At 43.0% G+C, this 18147-nt stretch overlaps 1 protein-coding gene and 1 long non-coding RNA gene across 2 annotated transcripts in view; one reads left to right on the top strand and one right to left on the bottom strand.

Moving 5' to 3' along the window:
- Positions 1–13477, bottom strand: part of Arid4a (AT-rich interaction domain 4A) — a 71594-nt gene extending 58117 nt beyond the window's left edge. Inside the window, exons 1-5 of the mRNA XM_006990713.4 lie at positions 13336–13477; positions 12337–12394; positions 10015–10125; positions 7280–7345; positions 5751–5841 (exon numbers count right to left, since the gene is read on the bottom strand). Coding sequence (XP_006990775.1) covers positions 5751–5841; positions 7280–7345; positions 10015–10125; positions 12337–12342 — 274 coding nt within the window. The 5' untranslated portion in view covers positions 12343–12394; positions 13336–13477. The remainder of the gene's footprint in view (positions 1–5750; positions 5842–7279; positions 7346–10014; positions 10126–12336; positions 12395–13335) is intronic.
- A 1134-nt stretch (positions 13478–14611) lies between these two features.
- LOC107402920 (uncharacterized) lies at positions 14612–18099 on the top strand. Its single transcript, XR_013044360.1, has 3 exons — positions 14612–14749; positions 14998–15041; positions 17968–18099. It is a non-coding gene; the product is annotated as an uncharacterized LOC107402920 (long non-coding RNA).
- Positions 18100–18147: the final 48 nt, after the last annotated feature.

The raw sequence follows: 18147 nt of genomic DNA, 5'->3' as shown, positions 1-18147 counted from the left end.
CCAGACACAAAATCAATACATGGAAGTCATTAGCTTTTCTGTATACCAATAACGAACTGAGAATGAGATCTGGAAAAACCTGACCAAAACAGCATGCAACACCAAAGAATAAACTTAACCAAAGAGGTGGGGGACTTCTACAATGAAAGTCTTAGAAGGCTGACAAAAGAGACTGAAGGTATGAAGGTATGAAGGTATGAAGACCTCCCAAACTCATGGATTGGCAGAATGTTGTAAACACGCCTTTACTGTTGAAAGTAACTATCCATGCAATCCCCCATCAAAATTACAGTAATATTTGGGGCTGGAGAAGTGGCTCAGAGATTAAGAGCACTGACTGTTCTTCCAGAGGACCCAGGTTCAATTCCCAGCAACCATATGGCAGCTCACAATTGTTTGTAATTCCAAGACCTGATACCCTCACACAGACATACATGCAGACAAAACACCAATACACATAAAATAAAAATAATAAATTATTTTTTCAACTACTATAGTATTCTGCACAGAACCATGAAAAGAACTCTCAAATTGATATGGAAGCACAAAAGACCTCAAATACCCAAAACAATCTTAAGCAAAGAGAACAATGCTGGAGGCATGTGTCACAGTACCTGACCCCAGACTGTACTCCAGAGCCAGGGTGATAAAAACAGACATGAGCAGGAAAAGACAGGTAGATGAGAGGAAGAGAACAGAGGACCCAGAAATAACTCCACAGACAATGAATTTTTGACAAACGTGTCAAACCTTGAAAAAAAAGACACCTTCTTCAACAAATGATGCTCATAAAACTTCATATCCCCACATCAAAGAATAAAAATGGGCTCCTCCTCTTTCACTGTACACGGAAATCAATACAAGCCTGGAAGTTGGAAGGTGCCAGAGGAAGGTCCAGGCACAACACTTCAATTCACAGGTCCAGGATTCCAACAGGACAGGAGATAAGCCCAAGAAATATCAGAATGCTTTACATAAAATTAAGCTTCTACACAGCCAAGGATACAACTACTACAGTGAAGACAGAGCCTAGAAATGAAAGCAAGCCTCTGTCAACTATATACCAGACAGGAGATTAATATCTAGAATATATAAAGAACTGCAAAAATTAAAACAAAAACAAAAAACAATGAATGAACTAATGAACTGAGCAGAATGTTCTGAAAAAAAAAAAACAAAAAAAAAAACAACAAAACTACAAACAGTCAAGAAATATTTGGGAAAGTATTCAATATCCTTAGCCACCAGGGAAATGTGGATTAAATCTGCTTTGCAACTATCTCACCCAGTCAGAATGGCTGTGATCAAAAACAAACTGTAACCAATTCTGGCAAGCACACACGGTAAGAAGAACATTTAGACACTGGGAGAAGGGGAAGAGAGCAAACTAGTTCAGCCACGAAAGAGAACTACCAAATGATCCAGCTGGACCACTCTTGGACCTGAAGGGATTTAAGCCAACATACCAGACAGACACTTGACACATCCATCTTCACTGCTGAACAGTCGCTTACGCCAGGAAATCAGACAGCCCAGGTGTACAAAAATGTGGTCCACAGACAACAGAATTTCATACAGTCATAAAGAAAATTGAAATTATGACATCCACAGGTAAATGAATGGAATTAGAAGTCACTGTGTTAAGGAAAATTAAGCCAGACTCAGGAAGACAAATACTATAATTTTTCTCTTCTATATGAAAGAAACCTAAACTCCAAGTGTGTGTGTGTGTGTGTGTGTGTGTGTGTGTGTGTGTGTGTGTGTGTGTGTGTGTGCATGTGATGAAACTATAAAGGGAACCATGAGAGGGGAAGAGGGAACTTAAGGAAAGGCAGGAAGAGACGGTAATGGGCTACGGAGGAAGCAGAAGAAAACTATCTGAGGGAAGAAAGAGAATCTCACACTTCATCTTCCCAAGTACCACACATGAGCTATCATAGCTGATGAGAAATATTTCTAATGTTCCTCAGAAACAAACAAACAAAACCCCAAGATTGCTGCTACTGGGAATGCTGAGGCACAAGGACTGTAAGTTGGAGGCCAGCTTGGCCTACACAATGAGACTCTGGTTTTAAAACAAAACACCCGATGAGCTGAGATTATATACAGTTCAATATTAGAAAGCAAAGTGCTATTAGACTAAATAACAAGCAAACAAATCAAAAAAAAAAAAAAAGCAAAAAAAGCAAAAAAATGCCTTCATATACAGAATCCCCCAGCAGAGAAGTAATATTGGGGTTCAAACCCAGGGCTTGCTAAGCAACTGCTCTCCACTGGGCCACATCCAGCCCCATATTCTCTTTCAAACTTGTTACTCAGCTATGACAAAAGAGAACTGTCTCTATTACATTAAAGATTTACTATCATTGATTATATTGGTAACTTCACATCATGACTGATCCTAACCCTATGTGGGCTCCACCAGAAAGCCTAGGTCCTGTTCTGTTTCACTTTCAATAGTTCTATGTAACTTCAGATATCTCTGGAGGTCAAAGAAGGTCAAAGACCTTTTATAGTGCTTTCTGTAGTTTTCTAATCTACTAAATACTTTGTTAGAAATTTAAATAAAGAAAAGGAAAAAAAAAAAAACGATAAAACCCAATAGGAAAAAAGTGCTCCCTGGAACGCACTTTCTGTTATATACATGCGTGCATGTGCACGCACACGCACGCGCACACACACACACATCCAGTTTATGACCTGTGAGAGCACACACATCTCATTCTGCCATCTTTTACAATTGTAATTATACTCATTATCCTCTCATCAGCCTTGTGCGATCCACATCCCTGTAAGACCTTATTTACAGCAGGGTGGTATTTGGAGCACACGTAAGTGAATAATGATTTCAAAACCTTAAACACTGACAGAGCAATCTCATTCATGCACATAAGTACAAAACTCATTAATATTCTTTGTTCTGTTCTTATGGTATGGGGATCAAAGTCATGGCCTTGTAGACAAGTACTCTATCAGTGAACTAACTGTAACTGAGGTCCTCCTAGTAATTTTTAGTTTTCCCCCCAAAATAAGTGTTTCTGTTTGTATGTCCTACCTTTCTTTTTCTTTCTTTCTTTTGTAAGAATTATTTACTAAAAATATATTTTAATTATTTTTAATTATGTGGGGGAGGGGTATGTGCATGTGAGTATAGGCACCCATGGAGACCAGAGACACTGAATCCCCTTAGAGCTAGTTACATGCAGTTGTGAGCTGTCCAATGAGGGAGCTGGGAACTGAACTTGGGTCCTTTAGAAGAGCAGTATGACATCTCTCCAGCCCTATGATATTTATTTATTAGTGTGTGCGTGTGTGTGTGTGTGGGGGGGTGCGTGCATGCACACGTGAGTATTTTGAAGGGTTAGTTTTCTTCTTCTACTACTACTACTATTACTACTACTACTTGTGACAACCATCCCAATTCAGTCGTCAGGCTTTGATGGACCACTTCTGCCCATGGAGCCATCACACTGGCTCATATAGCTTGTTTTCTATACATGTACTATGTGCATCAGAATCATCCAGTGTGTTAACCAAAAGAAGGCTGGCATTGCCAGCCCATCCCTAGACCTACTGAATTTAAGAGGGTAGGGATCCTCATTTTTTTTTTTTTTTTTTTTTTTGAGACAGGGTTTCTCTGTGTAGCTTTGTGCCTTTCCTGGATCTCGCTCTGTAGACCAGGCTGGCCTCGAACTCACAAAGATCCACCTGCCTCTGCCTCCCAAGTGTTGGGATTAAAGGCATGCGCCACCACCGAACGGCTGGGGTCCTCATTTTATATTCTTTAGACAAGAACCAGTTGTTCTTACATATACTTAGACATGCTTTTGTATCTCAATCAAGTTAGCTTTTAAGTGGTTTGAGTGTAAGTCACAAATGTATACTTTCATCTCTAATTACCCAGCACAGAATAGCACTATAAATAATGCTTACTAGCAACTACTTTCTAGAAATGACAAAATGCTATTCATGTAGAAGATGAACTCATAATTCAATGTGAGTGTAGGCACCCATAGAGATCAGAGAATTTTTGCATTCTGGAATGCAAAAACAGGAAATGTGAAGATGTGCAGGTATTGTTTCTGCAGAACATAGTAAAGCTTAATACAGGTCATGAATGCAACCTTGAAGAAGGTGAGTGCCAAAGAAGACATATCAGTATGTGAATATGCATCATATAATCTCAAATAACTCTGCATCTATCAACCCTTTAATACCTTGTACTTTGCTTAATATAGCACAATTCTATCAATTTCATCTCTCAAGAGTCAGTATTAATTGCAGTTTTTAACTATGAATAAGCCGGGTGGTGGTGGTGGTGGTGGTGGTGGTGGTGGTGGTGGTGGTGGTGGTTGTGGTGGTGATGCACACCTTTAATCCCAGCACTCAGGAGGCACAGCCAGGTCGATCTCTATGAGTTCAAGGCCAGCCTGGTCTACAGAGTGAGATCCAGGACAGGCACCAAAAAACAACAGAGAAACCCTGTCTCGAAAACAAAACAAAACAAAACAAACAAACAAACAAACAAACAAAAACCTATGAATAATAATAACTTAGCTCAATGGAAAACATCTTGAGAATTATAGTACCACATGAACCACAATTTCTAGGAAGCCAAAAAAGAATTAAAACCTTTGAAAAAAGTACTTGGAAAGAGTAAATTAATTAAACTGAAAGTAAATTTAACTAGGCAAGAAAACCATTAACACTATATTACTTATCCCAAGATAGACATTTATGAACCAGCAAGGTTCTGGGTGTCTGTGTAAACATCGTGGATAAAGTCCACAGAGGTGCTTAGTCTCAAAGTACTGAGAGGAGGTTTGGAAACATCACTCCAGCTATTCTACTCAATAGAACCTCAGGACTTCAGTGCAACTTTTCAGTTTTAATTTGCATGTATTGTGACACTTATTGCTTCTCATTAAAAGATTTTAGTTCTGAGACAGGGTCTCATGTACCCCAGGTTGGCTTCAAACTCAGTACATAGCCAAGGACTGCCTCCAATTCCAGATCTTCTTGCCTCTTGCCTCTGAGTGCTAGGATTACAGGAATGGACCATCATAATCATAGGGTCTTGCTATGTTGCCTTGCCTGGACAGAAACTCACTATGTAGACCAGGGTGGCCTTGACCTCATAAAGACCCACCTGGCCCAACGCCTCTGAATACTGGGAACAAAGTTATTAGCCACCACTCCATTTTAGCCACTTTTTTTTAAGCCAACACAAGTTTACACATAGATAAGAATGAACTCACATTAACAGTCTATATGTTGTTCCTGAAAGCGCCTAAGACGAGAATCCACTGTATAGATCCTCAAACATGAAGCTACAAGCACCTAGGCTTGAATCTACTCTGGCAGAGCTGTTCCATCTTTATATCCTGCTGTAACACCTACGTTATCCTTAGTGCAACAAGTGCCAGTAACTCCTGCTCAATCCTAACTGCAATTACAGAAATCACATTACAATACTGTCTTATGAAAAGAAAAAAAAAAATGGACTTTCTTGAAGACAAAATGTCCAAGTAAGCCACAACAGACGTACTCTTAGATAAAAAATAAAAATGGCCAAGTTATCTGAATGATATTTGCTTTTGTCCCAACTGAATGTCAGTACAATTTTAGCTAGCTATATGCAGTAAGTTCACAGGAAAGAATTCACGTTCTCTGCCGACACACCCCTCAGTGTATTTATAAGGCAGAGGTGTGCACGCCTCCAATCAGAGCCATGTGTAGTTACTACTTACCCACGGTATACCAACTAGCATCTGTCAGCTTGCTGATAATAGCTTCCTGGAAGGATCCATCCGATGTCCTTGTTTCAACAATAGCTCCGACCTAAAACATGAAACTCAAATTGTCTTAAAGATTTAAACACACAGTCCGAACCATTTTGATAAATGCATAAGCTAGAATAAGGGAGAATTCTCAGTTGGGATGCTCATATCTTCATTATGTAATCTGAGCCCCAAAGTTCTTCAGCATAAGTAAGGGACTTGATACTTGTATTTTACAAATTGAAAAGATAATTTGCAGAGTCTAGGATTCAAATCCTGACTAAAAATCTTACTTCAGAGTTTGTTTACTATATTGTATTATCTCCAATAAGCTTATTTAGCTATAACAAATGTCAAACTATAAGACAACAAAAATACTTTTTCTTTCACCAAAATATTGAGTATGGAATTCAGTACTTATATTTATATAATTATATTTAGAAACCTTTTAGATAAAGGTTCAGTTAGAGAGAGAGAGGAATGGACCAGTTAGCCTTCTTTCAACTTCCAGACCATTGTATATCAGCTATGAACCAAAGAGGTACTTCAATATAACAAAGGTTTACTACATAAACAAATGGTCAGAAATGGATGGAAAACACAACATAGCTATTCACTAAATTGAATAATAAAACAAATACAGTTTATCTGATAAATCAGAAGAAAAGTTTATATTTGGCACGATGTCGCAGGCATCATCTTAAATACTGCAACAATGTAAAAAAATAACAAGGAATATCTTCAAGCTGAGTAGGCAGAACACAACCACAGGTAGTTCAAGTCCAGCCTGGTCTACATACTGAGCACCAGGATAACCAGGGCTAAATAGTGAGACTCTGTCTCAAAACAAACAACGAGCAAGCTATATATACATATGTATGTATGTATTCAGTCCATGAATTCAAACCTGTAAAAGGCAAGTGAAGCCGGGCGGGTGGTGGTGGCACACACCTTTAATCCCAGCACTCGGGAAGCAGAGCCAGGAGGATCTCTATGAGTTCGAGGCCAGCCTGGTCTACAGAGCGAGATTCAGGACAGGCATCCAAACTACACAGAGAAACCCTGTCTCGAAAAACCAAAAAAAAAAAAAAAAAAAGAAGAAGAAGGCAAGTGAAAGCACATCCTAAAATCTGTATGAAACCACTCTGTCAGCCAAGCACAGTGGTATACAACTGTAATCCCAACATTTACGAGACAGAGAGAGGTCTGTGCTACAGAGTGTTAGGGCAGCCTGGGCTACGAGACCATCTGAAAACCCAAACCAGAAACAAAACAAAACAAAATAAAATAAAGAAATAAATTATCCAGCAATGTTTGATGTTCTTCAAAGATATAATCATTGCAATATCTGAATTTACACTATGGTATCATTTGTATTTTGTTTTCTGATTCAACATTTCTATAAAAGCATAAGTGTATGTACAAATGAAAAGTCTGATCAATTATGGCATTTGCCTGTGGTTCACTAGTTTCGATTCCGAACTGTTGGATATACGTACTCGTAAAGGCCCCTTTACTTGGTCATCTTGCACCAACTGTGTTGTGTTATCCTGTTTCAGCAATACCTGAAAAACAAAAGAATCTGCAAGTTACATTTTAAGCAATGCCTCTGTAGTACCACTGCAGATGCCTCCTTAATACCCTGTAGTTACCTCTGGCCTAACAGTTATTACAGTGTCTTGTATTTATGTTTATTTCCTTTCTCATTAACTATGAGCTCCTCGAGGGCCGGAGCCCTTGTTCATTACTATTCCCCTTGTAGTTAGCAAGTCAGTGCATATTATAGCCATTTAATAACTGCTTGCCAAATGAACAAACCATAGATTTATAATCCCGTGATACTATAAAAATGTAAAACTGCTTCTAGTGCATTTTACCAAGTCATAAAAGGTTTTGATTGTCACAAAATATTTTTAAAACCCTTCAATTTTTATTGCCTACTTAAAAACAGAGCTCTCGTGGTCCTTCAGCCTCATGAGGCTGGGCCTGGTGTTGCATGCCTTTAATTACAGCACTTGGGAGACAGAGAGAGGCAGGCAGATCTCTGTGAATTTGAAGCCAGCCTTGTCTACATATCGAGTTCTGGGACAGCCAAAGTTACACAGAAAGACCATGTCTCAAAAAACAAACAAACAAACAAACAAACAAGCCTCTTACGATATCAGAAGGGATTCAGTTATGAACAAGCATCCCCTTCCAATGTTCTTGGCACTTCATGTCTCCCAAACGTACAGGGAAACGTCACAGCAGAGCAATGCCCCAAGTAACTCAAATTCCGGGTAGCAAGTGTAGTATGCGTTGTCCTAAACAACCACTGTATTATTTTAGATCAACAACTGCGAGCCACAACAATTTTTCTAAAGGTTAAAACTGTCAAAGATTCTCAAATACTCAGTGGTGCAGTTTTATAGTTTACACAGTAAAAGCCTGTATGAAATGAAGAAGGAATGAAGGTCAAATGGCATCCTAACTATTAAGTATCCCTAGCAGATCTATAGCTGGGCCTGTGACTGCATGAGTCACATTCCTGCGACCAAGGACTCCTAAATCATAATTGTATTTGAAAAGTTAGGCTTGGTAAAACTACTCTCAGAGGTTTTCACTAAGGAGCTGTAAAATACAGTCCTGAGAATCTCCATCTTGAGCAAGTCCCTAAAAGGGGCTAACGCTCCTGATCTGGGAACCACAATTGGAGAATCAATGTTCTAGCTAATTCATTTGTTCATTCATTCATTCACTCACACATTTAACAAACTCCGAGTGGCCACAAGATATGAAGCACTACTGTAAGAATCAAGAGTAGAAAGTCAAAAATGTCTTCTCCTTTTCATGGTATTTAACTCTGGTAAGAAAACAGATATGTAACTGAATAAGGCATATAACAAGCTATAATACATGATACAATAACAGTAAAAATAATGTTATGACAGTTACAACAAAATATGGAAGCCAATAGAAAATATTTGGGGGCTGGAGAGATGGCTCAGAGGTTAACAGCACCGGCTGCTCTTCCAGGGGTCCTGAGTTCAATTCCCAGCAACCATATGGTGGCTCACAACCATCTTCTAATAATGAGATTTAGTGCCCTCCTCTGGCATACTGTCAAACACTGTATACATGGTAAATAAATCAATCTTTAAAAAAGAAAATACTTGGAATGTTAGCAAGGACTTCCTTCAATAATATTTTATGGTTCTATACTGTTAAAAAACATTTATATACACAAAGCTATTCTTGTATTCCCATTAGAAGGGTATTTAAACCAACAGACTTAAGATGTGGCTCAGACCTTAAGATGTGGCTTAAGGTATCTTGGCATGAGTAAGGCTATGAGTTCTGGTCTCAGCATCATAAAAACCAGGCGTGGTAGCTTATGCCTCTAATTCTTTAGGGTGGAAGCAAGAAGATCAAGTTCAAAGTCATTCTCAGATACTTAGAGAGTTTGAAGTCATTTGGGGCTACGTGAGACTCCATCTCAAAAAATAGAAAAAAAAAGAAACTGTAGATTGGAAAATTTTCTACAGAAAAACAAACTATGTTAACCGATTTCTGAAAAGTTGCAGATATTGATCCACCTGTCCTTTTCTGTATTTACTTCTATATTTCTAAATTCCATATAGGAATACACTAACTTTCTTTGTCTGGTCTCAAAAATGCACCTCTTGGCCAGGCACAGTGGAGGCAAAGGCAAGATGATCACCAGAAAGTGTCTGAAAAAGCCACAGACAGACAGATAGACAGACAGACAGACAGACAGACACACACACCCTCAACTCCCGGAATCATTTTTAGTGTAATCTTGAAAACATAATCTGACTGCATTGTTCTTACTAATCACTGAAACTGCCACTATCTGATGTAGAAAAGGGTGTGACTAAATAATAACAGCACGAGCACATTTCCACCGGCAGGACCAAGGCACGTCACACAAGCATCACTCCTTGGTGTTTGGATATTCTGGAATCATTTCTCAGGTTGAGTTCTTTAGTTTTCAATTCTTAATACACCTTGTAAGTTTAGTATACAATGGTGCTTGCTCATAGCACTGATTCCCTGGAAAGACCGATAAAGCACCATCTCTTCAATGTCCTCCAAGAGACTGCCACCTGACAGGAGTGACCCTAGCTACTGCCTAGCTTTCCGTCACGTGCAGCCCACCAAATAAACCTGTTTGTGTTCCGTGGGACAAACCGCCTCAGAAGCCCCGGTGGTCTGAACGTCTGCAGCACCGTACCTTGACTTTCACCAGCCTCTTCACAGTCTTGATCTTCGCCTCACAGAAGGCCCCTCGGTACTTGGCACTGACGTCAGTTCCCACTGTCAGGTAGGCAGGCTCGTCGGCCGCCTGAGGAAAGAAGGGAAACGCTGCACATCACTGCTGTTCTCCCTGACCCCAACCTCCAACAGCATCAGAAGGGGCTACATTTCAAGTCATCTCGGAACATTAAAATTACTGGCCTAATAGCAGTGATAATATGGGAAATACTCCTAAAGCAAACACCTTATTAACACTACTTCATTTTATAACTCATTTCCTAGTGCTATAAAATGTTTTAAAGTTACAACTGGAAACTACCAGTAGGAAAAAAAATGATTTTTTTTTTCAGATACAACAAGTTTAAGAAATTCTACAATTTAATATATAGGAAACAGAGAGATAAGAAAAAACAGCAAGAATGCATTTATATTAAAAGTCTCATAAATTTTATTAATTTTGGGCCTCCAGGTAATTCTGTTTCCTAGTTTAAAACGAAATATTGCTATAAAATTAATATTAACAAATACATAATTAAACATTTAATGAGACAGCTTTATAAAGGCAACATCTTTTGCTTGCTTTGGGCTTTTGAGACAAGGTGCAGGCTGTCTCAGTCTCCTAAACCCTAGGACAGGACAGGGCCACCGAGCTGTCAGTCTCTTTTGATACAGTGTATCTCTACAGACAAGAGAGCAAGCAAACTCCTGTGAGAAAATGCATTGGCCAGAGATTGCATCTGGAAGGCTTAAGTCTATTAACTGATGAAAGCGTTTATAAACTGATCACTAAAGACTGTAGCCATATCTAGTCTGCAACATTAATCTTCTCAGTATACTTAAAAGAAAATTTTATTAAGAAATGCCCACTTAAGCCGGGCGGTGGTGGCGCACGCCTTTAATCCCAGCACTCGGGAGGCAGAGACAGGCGGATCTCTGTGAGTTCGAGGCCAGCCTGGGCTACCAAGTGAGCTCCAGGAAAGGCGCAAAGCTACACAGAGAAACCCTGTCTCGAAAAACCAAAAAAAAAAAAAAAAAAACAAGAAAGAAATGCCCACTTACAAAAAAACTGATCATGATCAGACTTATACACTGAAATATGTGAGAAATTTCCATTTACAATTCATATTAATCTTGACAGTAAGAGATGATTGCTATCTCAGGCTGTCATTTTACCTATTTCAAAAGCTGTATGTATTCATACAATTCAATTCAACACTACAAGTGTTCTCAATGTATACTTTGGCTAAATATTTTTAAGAAACAATTTTTCATTTTCTGAAGCAATATTAAAGGAGGTTCTGCCACTCCCAAATAAGAGAACAAGAGAAAGTTTGAGAATTTCGTTAAGAAATATACTTAAACAGAGTCAGGTATGTGGTGCGTGACTGTCAACAGCACTTGGAGAGAGGCAGGAGGATCTTGAGTTCCTGGCCAATCCGAGCTACAGGATATTGTCGCCAATAACCAAAACAAACACTATATATTTACTATGTTATATACATATACACGCACATACCAAAACAGTCAATACAACATAGATCTTGTACTTTGAAACGTCAGTCCACTTAGAAAACAGAAACTGAAGAGGAATACTTTTTGGCAACTAAGTATCTGATCAGAAATACATAGAATCCTAATGCTAAGAAAGCTTCCTTTCCCTTTAAAAGGCAGACGCTGACGTTTGTAAGACTAGGAAGCTTCAAAAAAACTATACATGGAATGCATGCTTTAAGATATATACTATGAAGCCTGAATTAATCAACCTAAACACTGCCATCACCTTAATTTACTTGATCCCAAGAAGAAATACCCAGAACTATCTCCCTTACTCAAGCTATGCGTCATTTCTGTTAGAAAATGGCACGGGCAGTGGAAAGGGGGAAGTGTGTTTGGTTTTTTTTTGTTTGCTTGTTTTTTTAAAGAAAACAAGAGCAAAACAAAAAGCCTCCAAAAAACTAAGGCAGGTCAAAAGCTTTACTAGCTTTACTTCTAGAAGGTACTGCCAACACAGGAAGTGTTTGAAAATCGAAAGGCTGCACCGACCTTTCCAAAGTGCTAACTGCTAAAGAGAGAACTGAACTGCCTGCATTTTTACACACACACACACACACACACACACACACACACACACACACACACACACACACACACACACACACCATTCACACGTCATTTTCCTGAAAGTGCTGCTTAGTAGAGAAATCAATTTGGAGTAACAAAAAAGCTGCCATTCCACGACAGCCACTTCGCGACTGGCATCGTCCAGGGCACCAGGCTGGGAAGAGTTGGCTCCACTTACCTTCATCTTGACTGGTGACCTGTGGGGTTCCAGCTTCCACGAGTTCTCTTCCCGGGCGCTGGGAGCCAAAGCAGGGGAAAGAGAGGCAGAGGTTCAGTCCGAGGCGGGGTGCGACCGGGAAAGAAAGTAAACAAATGCGGGCGGGGAGGGGCTGAGCACCGCGGCCCGGGGACAAGACCCCCGTCGGGCGACCACAGCGCAGCGGGCAGTGAGCAGAACCCCAGGCGCGCCAAAGGGCAGCGCGTCCCGCCCCTGCACCACCGGACAGCCCACCGCGCCCCCGCCTCGCCGGCTACTGGGAGCCCTGCGCCCCGGCCTCGCGGGTCCGCGCCCCGCCGGGCCCCGACTCTAGCGCGCGCCCCGCCTCCGCCGCTCGGCCCCCCTTGGCCCGCCCCGGCCCGGCCCGCGGCGGCGGCGGCGGCAACGGAGTGTCACGGCGCCATTGCTCTCCTGCCTCCGCTCTGCACCATGTCAGGAAGGAGAAGCGCTCCTTCACCCGGGGGGCAGAGGCGGCGGCCTGCGGCGGCGAACGAGCGCGGGGGGGACCCGGCGGGGGGAGGCGCGGGGCGGGGAGGCGGCCGGACAGGGTGTGGGAGGGGAGCGAGCCGCACCGCCGCAGCGGCCGCCTCCTCCCGCGCCCGCCTCAACTTTTTGTAGAGCCCGGAGAGGCGCGGGTCCCCGCCGAGGACACGCAGCGGAGTTGGGGGGCCGGCTCCCCCCGTCCTCCCCCGGCAGCCCGCTCCTCCGGAGCAAACTTAGCGGCGCGGTCAGCCCCACAGCCATTTTCCCGGGGAGGCGACCGAGGCGGTCGTGCCCGCAGTTGCCGCCTCGGCTCCCGATCCCGATCGCTGCCCGGCAGCCCGGGCATGGCCCGCTCTGCATCCCCCCCCCCACTCCCCGCCTGCGGAGCTCCCAACTGCACCGGGACCCCATCACCGCAGCAGCTGCTCCCGCCGCTTCGCCCATTCAGCGGCCCCCGCTGCCCCGCTGCCTACCCACCTACTGCGGGTGCAGCGCGCTGTCAGCTCTCCAGCCTGCCGCCTTACTGACCGCCGTGGGCCCCCGTCCGGGAAGCACCGCTCCCGGCCGCCGCGGCAGTTCCTGCGCCGGGTTCCCCCACTCGCCCCGATTTACTGCCACAATCCACCAAATAACAAGCTGTTGAGCAGACTCGCTTCTACACGAACTCCCATTGGCTGCTCATGACGCCCAAGAGCTTCGGATTGGAGCTCGCTGTCTGCCTTTCTCATTGGATGTAGCCGCGAAACTTCCATGATTGGTGCGGAAAACAGCAGGTAGGACCTCGCCCACTTCTGATTGGCTGGGCGCGGAGACTCACGTTATTGGAGGGCCGGGGATTGAGTAAGGGAGCCCAGAGACGGGATTGGAAGAGCCGACTCCGGATGTGCCTGACTGAGCACTGATTGGAGGAGAGAGGGGTCAGGAAGAGCAGTCCCGCGCGGGGATTGGGCGGCGGCGCGTCCCATGGAAACGGAATCTAGAACTGCGGCCAGGGTTTGGCACGGGGGCGGAGCCGGGTCTTCCCCGGGCGCCTGCGCCGACCCGGTTTCCCGGCGCCATTTTGTCCCGGCAGCAGCGGCCACGGCGCTATCCCATTTTCTGTGTCCCGGGGAGCGAGGAAGCGGACTCTTCCCCGGTAGGTTTATTTCTGAGCGGCACCGGCTTACCGTCCGCTCCCGGACCACGCCTGGCCAAGGGTGGCGGAGCCGTCCGCAAGGTCTGTGGGAGGCTGCAGGTGTCCGGTGGCCCTCGGGGGGTGGCGCAGCTCCGGGAGCACCGGAAGCCAGGGCAGTCATGGGAGCAGCTGCTGTCCGGCGGCGGAGCGGGGACGCGGGCGGGGGCGGAGGCAGGGGGCGAGGCCGGGGGGCCGCACGTGTAGCTGTCTCCGGCGATCCGTGGCGCCCCTGTGCGCCCGGGGGCGACGTTGACTGACATCGCCCCACGGAGCAGCCTCTCCGCCCTCCGGGATGCGTCTCGGAGGCTGAGACCCCAGGGGCCCAAGGGCAGCCGCCCCGGTTCAGGCGGAGGAGGTGTGGTTTCTCGAAACGTGCTGCGGGGGCTGCGGGGAAGGTTTGTCCCCCCGACTGCGAAGCGGGGAGGAAACGTGGAAGCCCTGGCTTTCGGAATGCTGAGGATTGTACCTGCCGGGACGGACGCCGCAGCCACTATGACCTTAGACAAGCGCCTCTTGTCACTGCATGAGGCGTGTGCCATAAGCACCTTTTCACGGACGGCAGTAGTGATGCTGGAAGCTCCGACATTGTCTTAGATGAAAGGATTCTCCCGACCGGACAGGCGTGGGTTTATTCGTCAGCACCTTGCCTTGTTAAATGAGACAAAAAAAACTCTTTCACCATTGAATTACTGCCGATAGCTTGCACACTAAATTAAGGTGGGAAATACTAACCACGCTAAATTTGCCCAGTAGAGGACACCGTAACGAAAGCCAAATCAACTTTTTATTTGTAACTTATTTTTCTCAAATTTATTATTAGGATTGTGAAGTGTTATTTTGGTCGTTTTACTAAGTGCCCTAGTGGTAACTGTGTTTCAAATCTTACTGCTTGTTTTCGGTGATGTTCAAAACTAGAAAAATAGTTGAGGGAGTAAATAATTCATTGAGGATTTTTGTCTTTCTAGAATGGTGCTGAAGACAAGACACCTCTGTGACAACTCAATCACCGGTGAGTGTTAGTGTATATTGAAATCTTGTGAATTGTGGAAGGAGGGTGTGCAGAGGTTTTCTGTAGACTCCAACTAAATCCTAGAATGTGAGTGTTTATTGAAAGGTTTTGTTCAAGCTTTCAAATGAGTCGGTTTAATTAGCTTCCTGATGTTAAACCAGAATGAAATCCACAGCTAAAGCCACCCTCAGTATTTGCGTTCACCTATTCCTGGTGGTCTCCTTTCTGGACTTGGGTTTTTTGAGACAAGATTTGGGTAGTCCAAGCTGGTCTGGACCTTGCCGTGACCTTGAAGTAGCCAAGGATGACCTTCACTTGATCTCACGGTGCCACTCTGCCTGATTTTTATTTCTGGACTTTTAAACACTGAATGTTTTAAGTCAGAATCTGAATATTTTCACGATTTTGACCTCCCACTCTGATTTAAAAGTCTCTTTAAAAGGTCCTAGGAGTGAGAGTTTAGGAGTGAAGGATTTTTTGTTTTCTGTTGTAGTCATTTTGTTTTTTAAGAAAAGTATACTTCTGATCGTCCCTGGTGGTAATCATTCACACATAATTTCACTATTCCGTTTTAAATATAAATAATTTACACCAGTGTGCCTTTGAAAATTAGTGAAAAATAAAATAAAAATCTCTAGCAGTCTTTCCTACAAAATTATGTTTATTCTGTACGCATAGACTTGGAATGTTTTTTAAAATGATTTTATTTTTAAGGATACAGTTGTGTTCATTTTGTTACTAGTTTTTTTCCTAAGGAAAAACGTAGGATCCTCAGAAGTAGTTAGCCTATAAAACACAGTCTGTGGATACCTGGAATAGATGGACCATGATTTAAATTTTTGGTTGTGCTGTGATTGAATGCAGGCCCTTCCTTGGCACCTCAGCATGGCAGCCAGGTGACCTCCAGTGAACTGTTCAGTCAACATGATATCCTTAATTTGTCATAGTTTTCTTGATTTTTTTTTTCTTGTAATAGCTGTAATAACCACAATAAGCCTTGAGTTTTAGAAAATGTTACACTTAAAAACTAATATCAATGGCTAAAATTTCGAGGCTTCTTAGTTTTCTTTAACAGCCCTGGCTCTTCTTTGGTATAGATTTTCAGAAATGAGAAGACAAAAATTTTCTGCAACTTTTTGTTTATTCAGATAGTTACTTTTCCCCCTCCCTCCTTAGACCATGTTTCTCTTTGTTCCCTGTGCTGTCCCAGAACTCCTAGACCCAGAGGTCTTTTCCGAAAGCCTCAGCTTCCCAGCTAGCTAGGTCTGCAAGTGTTCTCCCTACTGCCCCTCACAGAAAGGGCATCATCTTCAAGCTACACATACAGTAAACTGGAAATTTGTTCTTGGACCCTAAGAATAATTCTCAAAAGTTGTTATTTTTTTATTTCAGAGGACATGAGGTATTCCTACATTGAAACATTTTTCCACACAGAAAATGGCATCTAGGTATACTAAGAACAGGTTGTTTCCTCAGAGTCTTCTTCCTAAAGTTCCCTCGGCGCTTTGGTAGTCTTACAGGACCCTTAACGTACTTCTCACCCCACTTTCTTGACAATCAGTTGGCTGTTTGCTAAAGGCAAAGCTGTTTTGAATCACTCTTGATCATTTTACACCTAGTACTTGTATATGTAAACATGAATTGTGTGTATATTTGTAAATAAAGTATATAGAACAATAAGATAATACACTACAGCTAACAGTAATTCTTTTCTAAAAATGTAACATTCTGTCTTGATCTTCAAGTTTTTAATATTACAATTGAACGGAGTTTTAATTATTAATAATAACATGGATTGAGGGCTGGGAAAATGACTTAGTGGGTAGAAGTCACGCTGCAGGAGCATGAGGAGCTTAGTTCAGATTCCCCAGTGTGCACACACAGAGCTGACTCCATTGCTCAGTGAATGGAGGCAGGAAGATGGATCCCTGAGGCCTGGATGGCCAGCCAGTGGAGCCAGTTTTAGTAAGGAAAAAGAGTAGAAAGTGAACAGGAAGACACCCAACATCACCAGCCTTTTGGCCTCGGTGCCTCAGGAGCTCGGATTCCTCCACTGCATGCACAATATGAAGATTGAAAAAAGCCATTAAGGATATATCAGCTGGGCCTGGTAATGCGAGCCTGCAGTTCTAGCACTTTGAAGAGTGGGGCCATGAGGCCATTCAGGGCTGCCTAATGAGATCTTGCCTCAGAAACAACAAAAAAAGAATGTATCAACATACTTACCCCTAGACCTTTTACTGGATTATTGTGTCAGGTGTAAATGAAAGAACAAACTAGCTTTTACAGATTCCAGTGAGAAGGTAACTAGCTGCCATAGGTGGTATTTCTTACTGAAATATTAGGTCAGGACATTTTAATGCTTTCCCCCCATTTTTTATACATTTATTTCAGGGTATGGTGTGCACATGGCACCATCTGGGTGGAGGTCAGAGGACAGCTTTGGGAGAATTAGCTCTCTCCATCTCCCATGTAGGTTCCAACACTCCATCTCCAGTCACCAGGCTTAGCAGCACTCTGCCCTACAGAATCATCTCCTGGGCCCTGGGTATTTATTTATTTGCCCGCTTATGTGTTCCAATGTCTGGATTTTTTTTTTTTTTTTTTTGAGATAGGATTTCACTTTTACCTGAAGGCTCCAAATTCTGGGGCTCAGAGGACCTTCTGCTTCAGTGTCCAGAGTAGTGGGAACTACTTCCTGTGCATACCCCGTGATTCCTTGCTTCTACTTTGTATTTGTTAGTACTTGATGTTTTTATCACAGAACATGGTGTGTGTGCTTGGCTTCATTCTTTTACTATTCATAAAAGCCTGATGGAGGAAGTTCATATTGGTGAAGGCAGTTCAGAGGCAAAATCATTTTTAACATAACAGTGTGTTCTGGTCTAAGGTGAAACATGCTCATAATGCACTCTTTGTCTTTCAGAATAACACTGGCTTTTGTGGGGAGAACCGAGGTGCTCTGGCTCTGGAAGACCTAGGATCTGCTACTTGTTTTAAAAGCCTGGTTCTGGTTTGTAATTTTACTTCATCCTTAAGTGAATGATTGGCCATGTTATATGTGTATGCATGCGTGGACTTGTGTAACCCTTCGGAAAACAGTTTA

This window comes from Peromyscus maniculatus, chromosome 14, assembly GCF_049852395.1.
Source record: "Peromyscus maniculatus bairdii isolate BWxNUB_F1_BW_parent chromosome 14, HU_Pman_BW_mat_3.1, whole genome shotgun sequence".
Classification (NCBI taxonomy): domain Eukaryota; kingdom Metazoa; phylum Chordata; class Mammalia; order Rodentia; family Cricetidae; genus Peromyscus; species Peromyscus maniculatus.
Note: the sequence above shows the minus strand (reverse complement) of the source record. Positions and strands in the feature narration are given on the sequence as shown.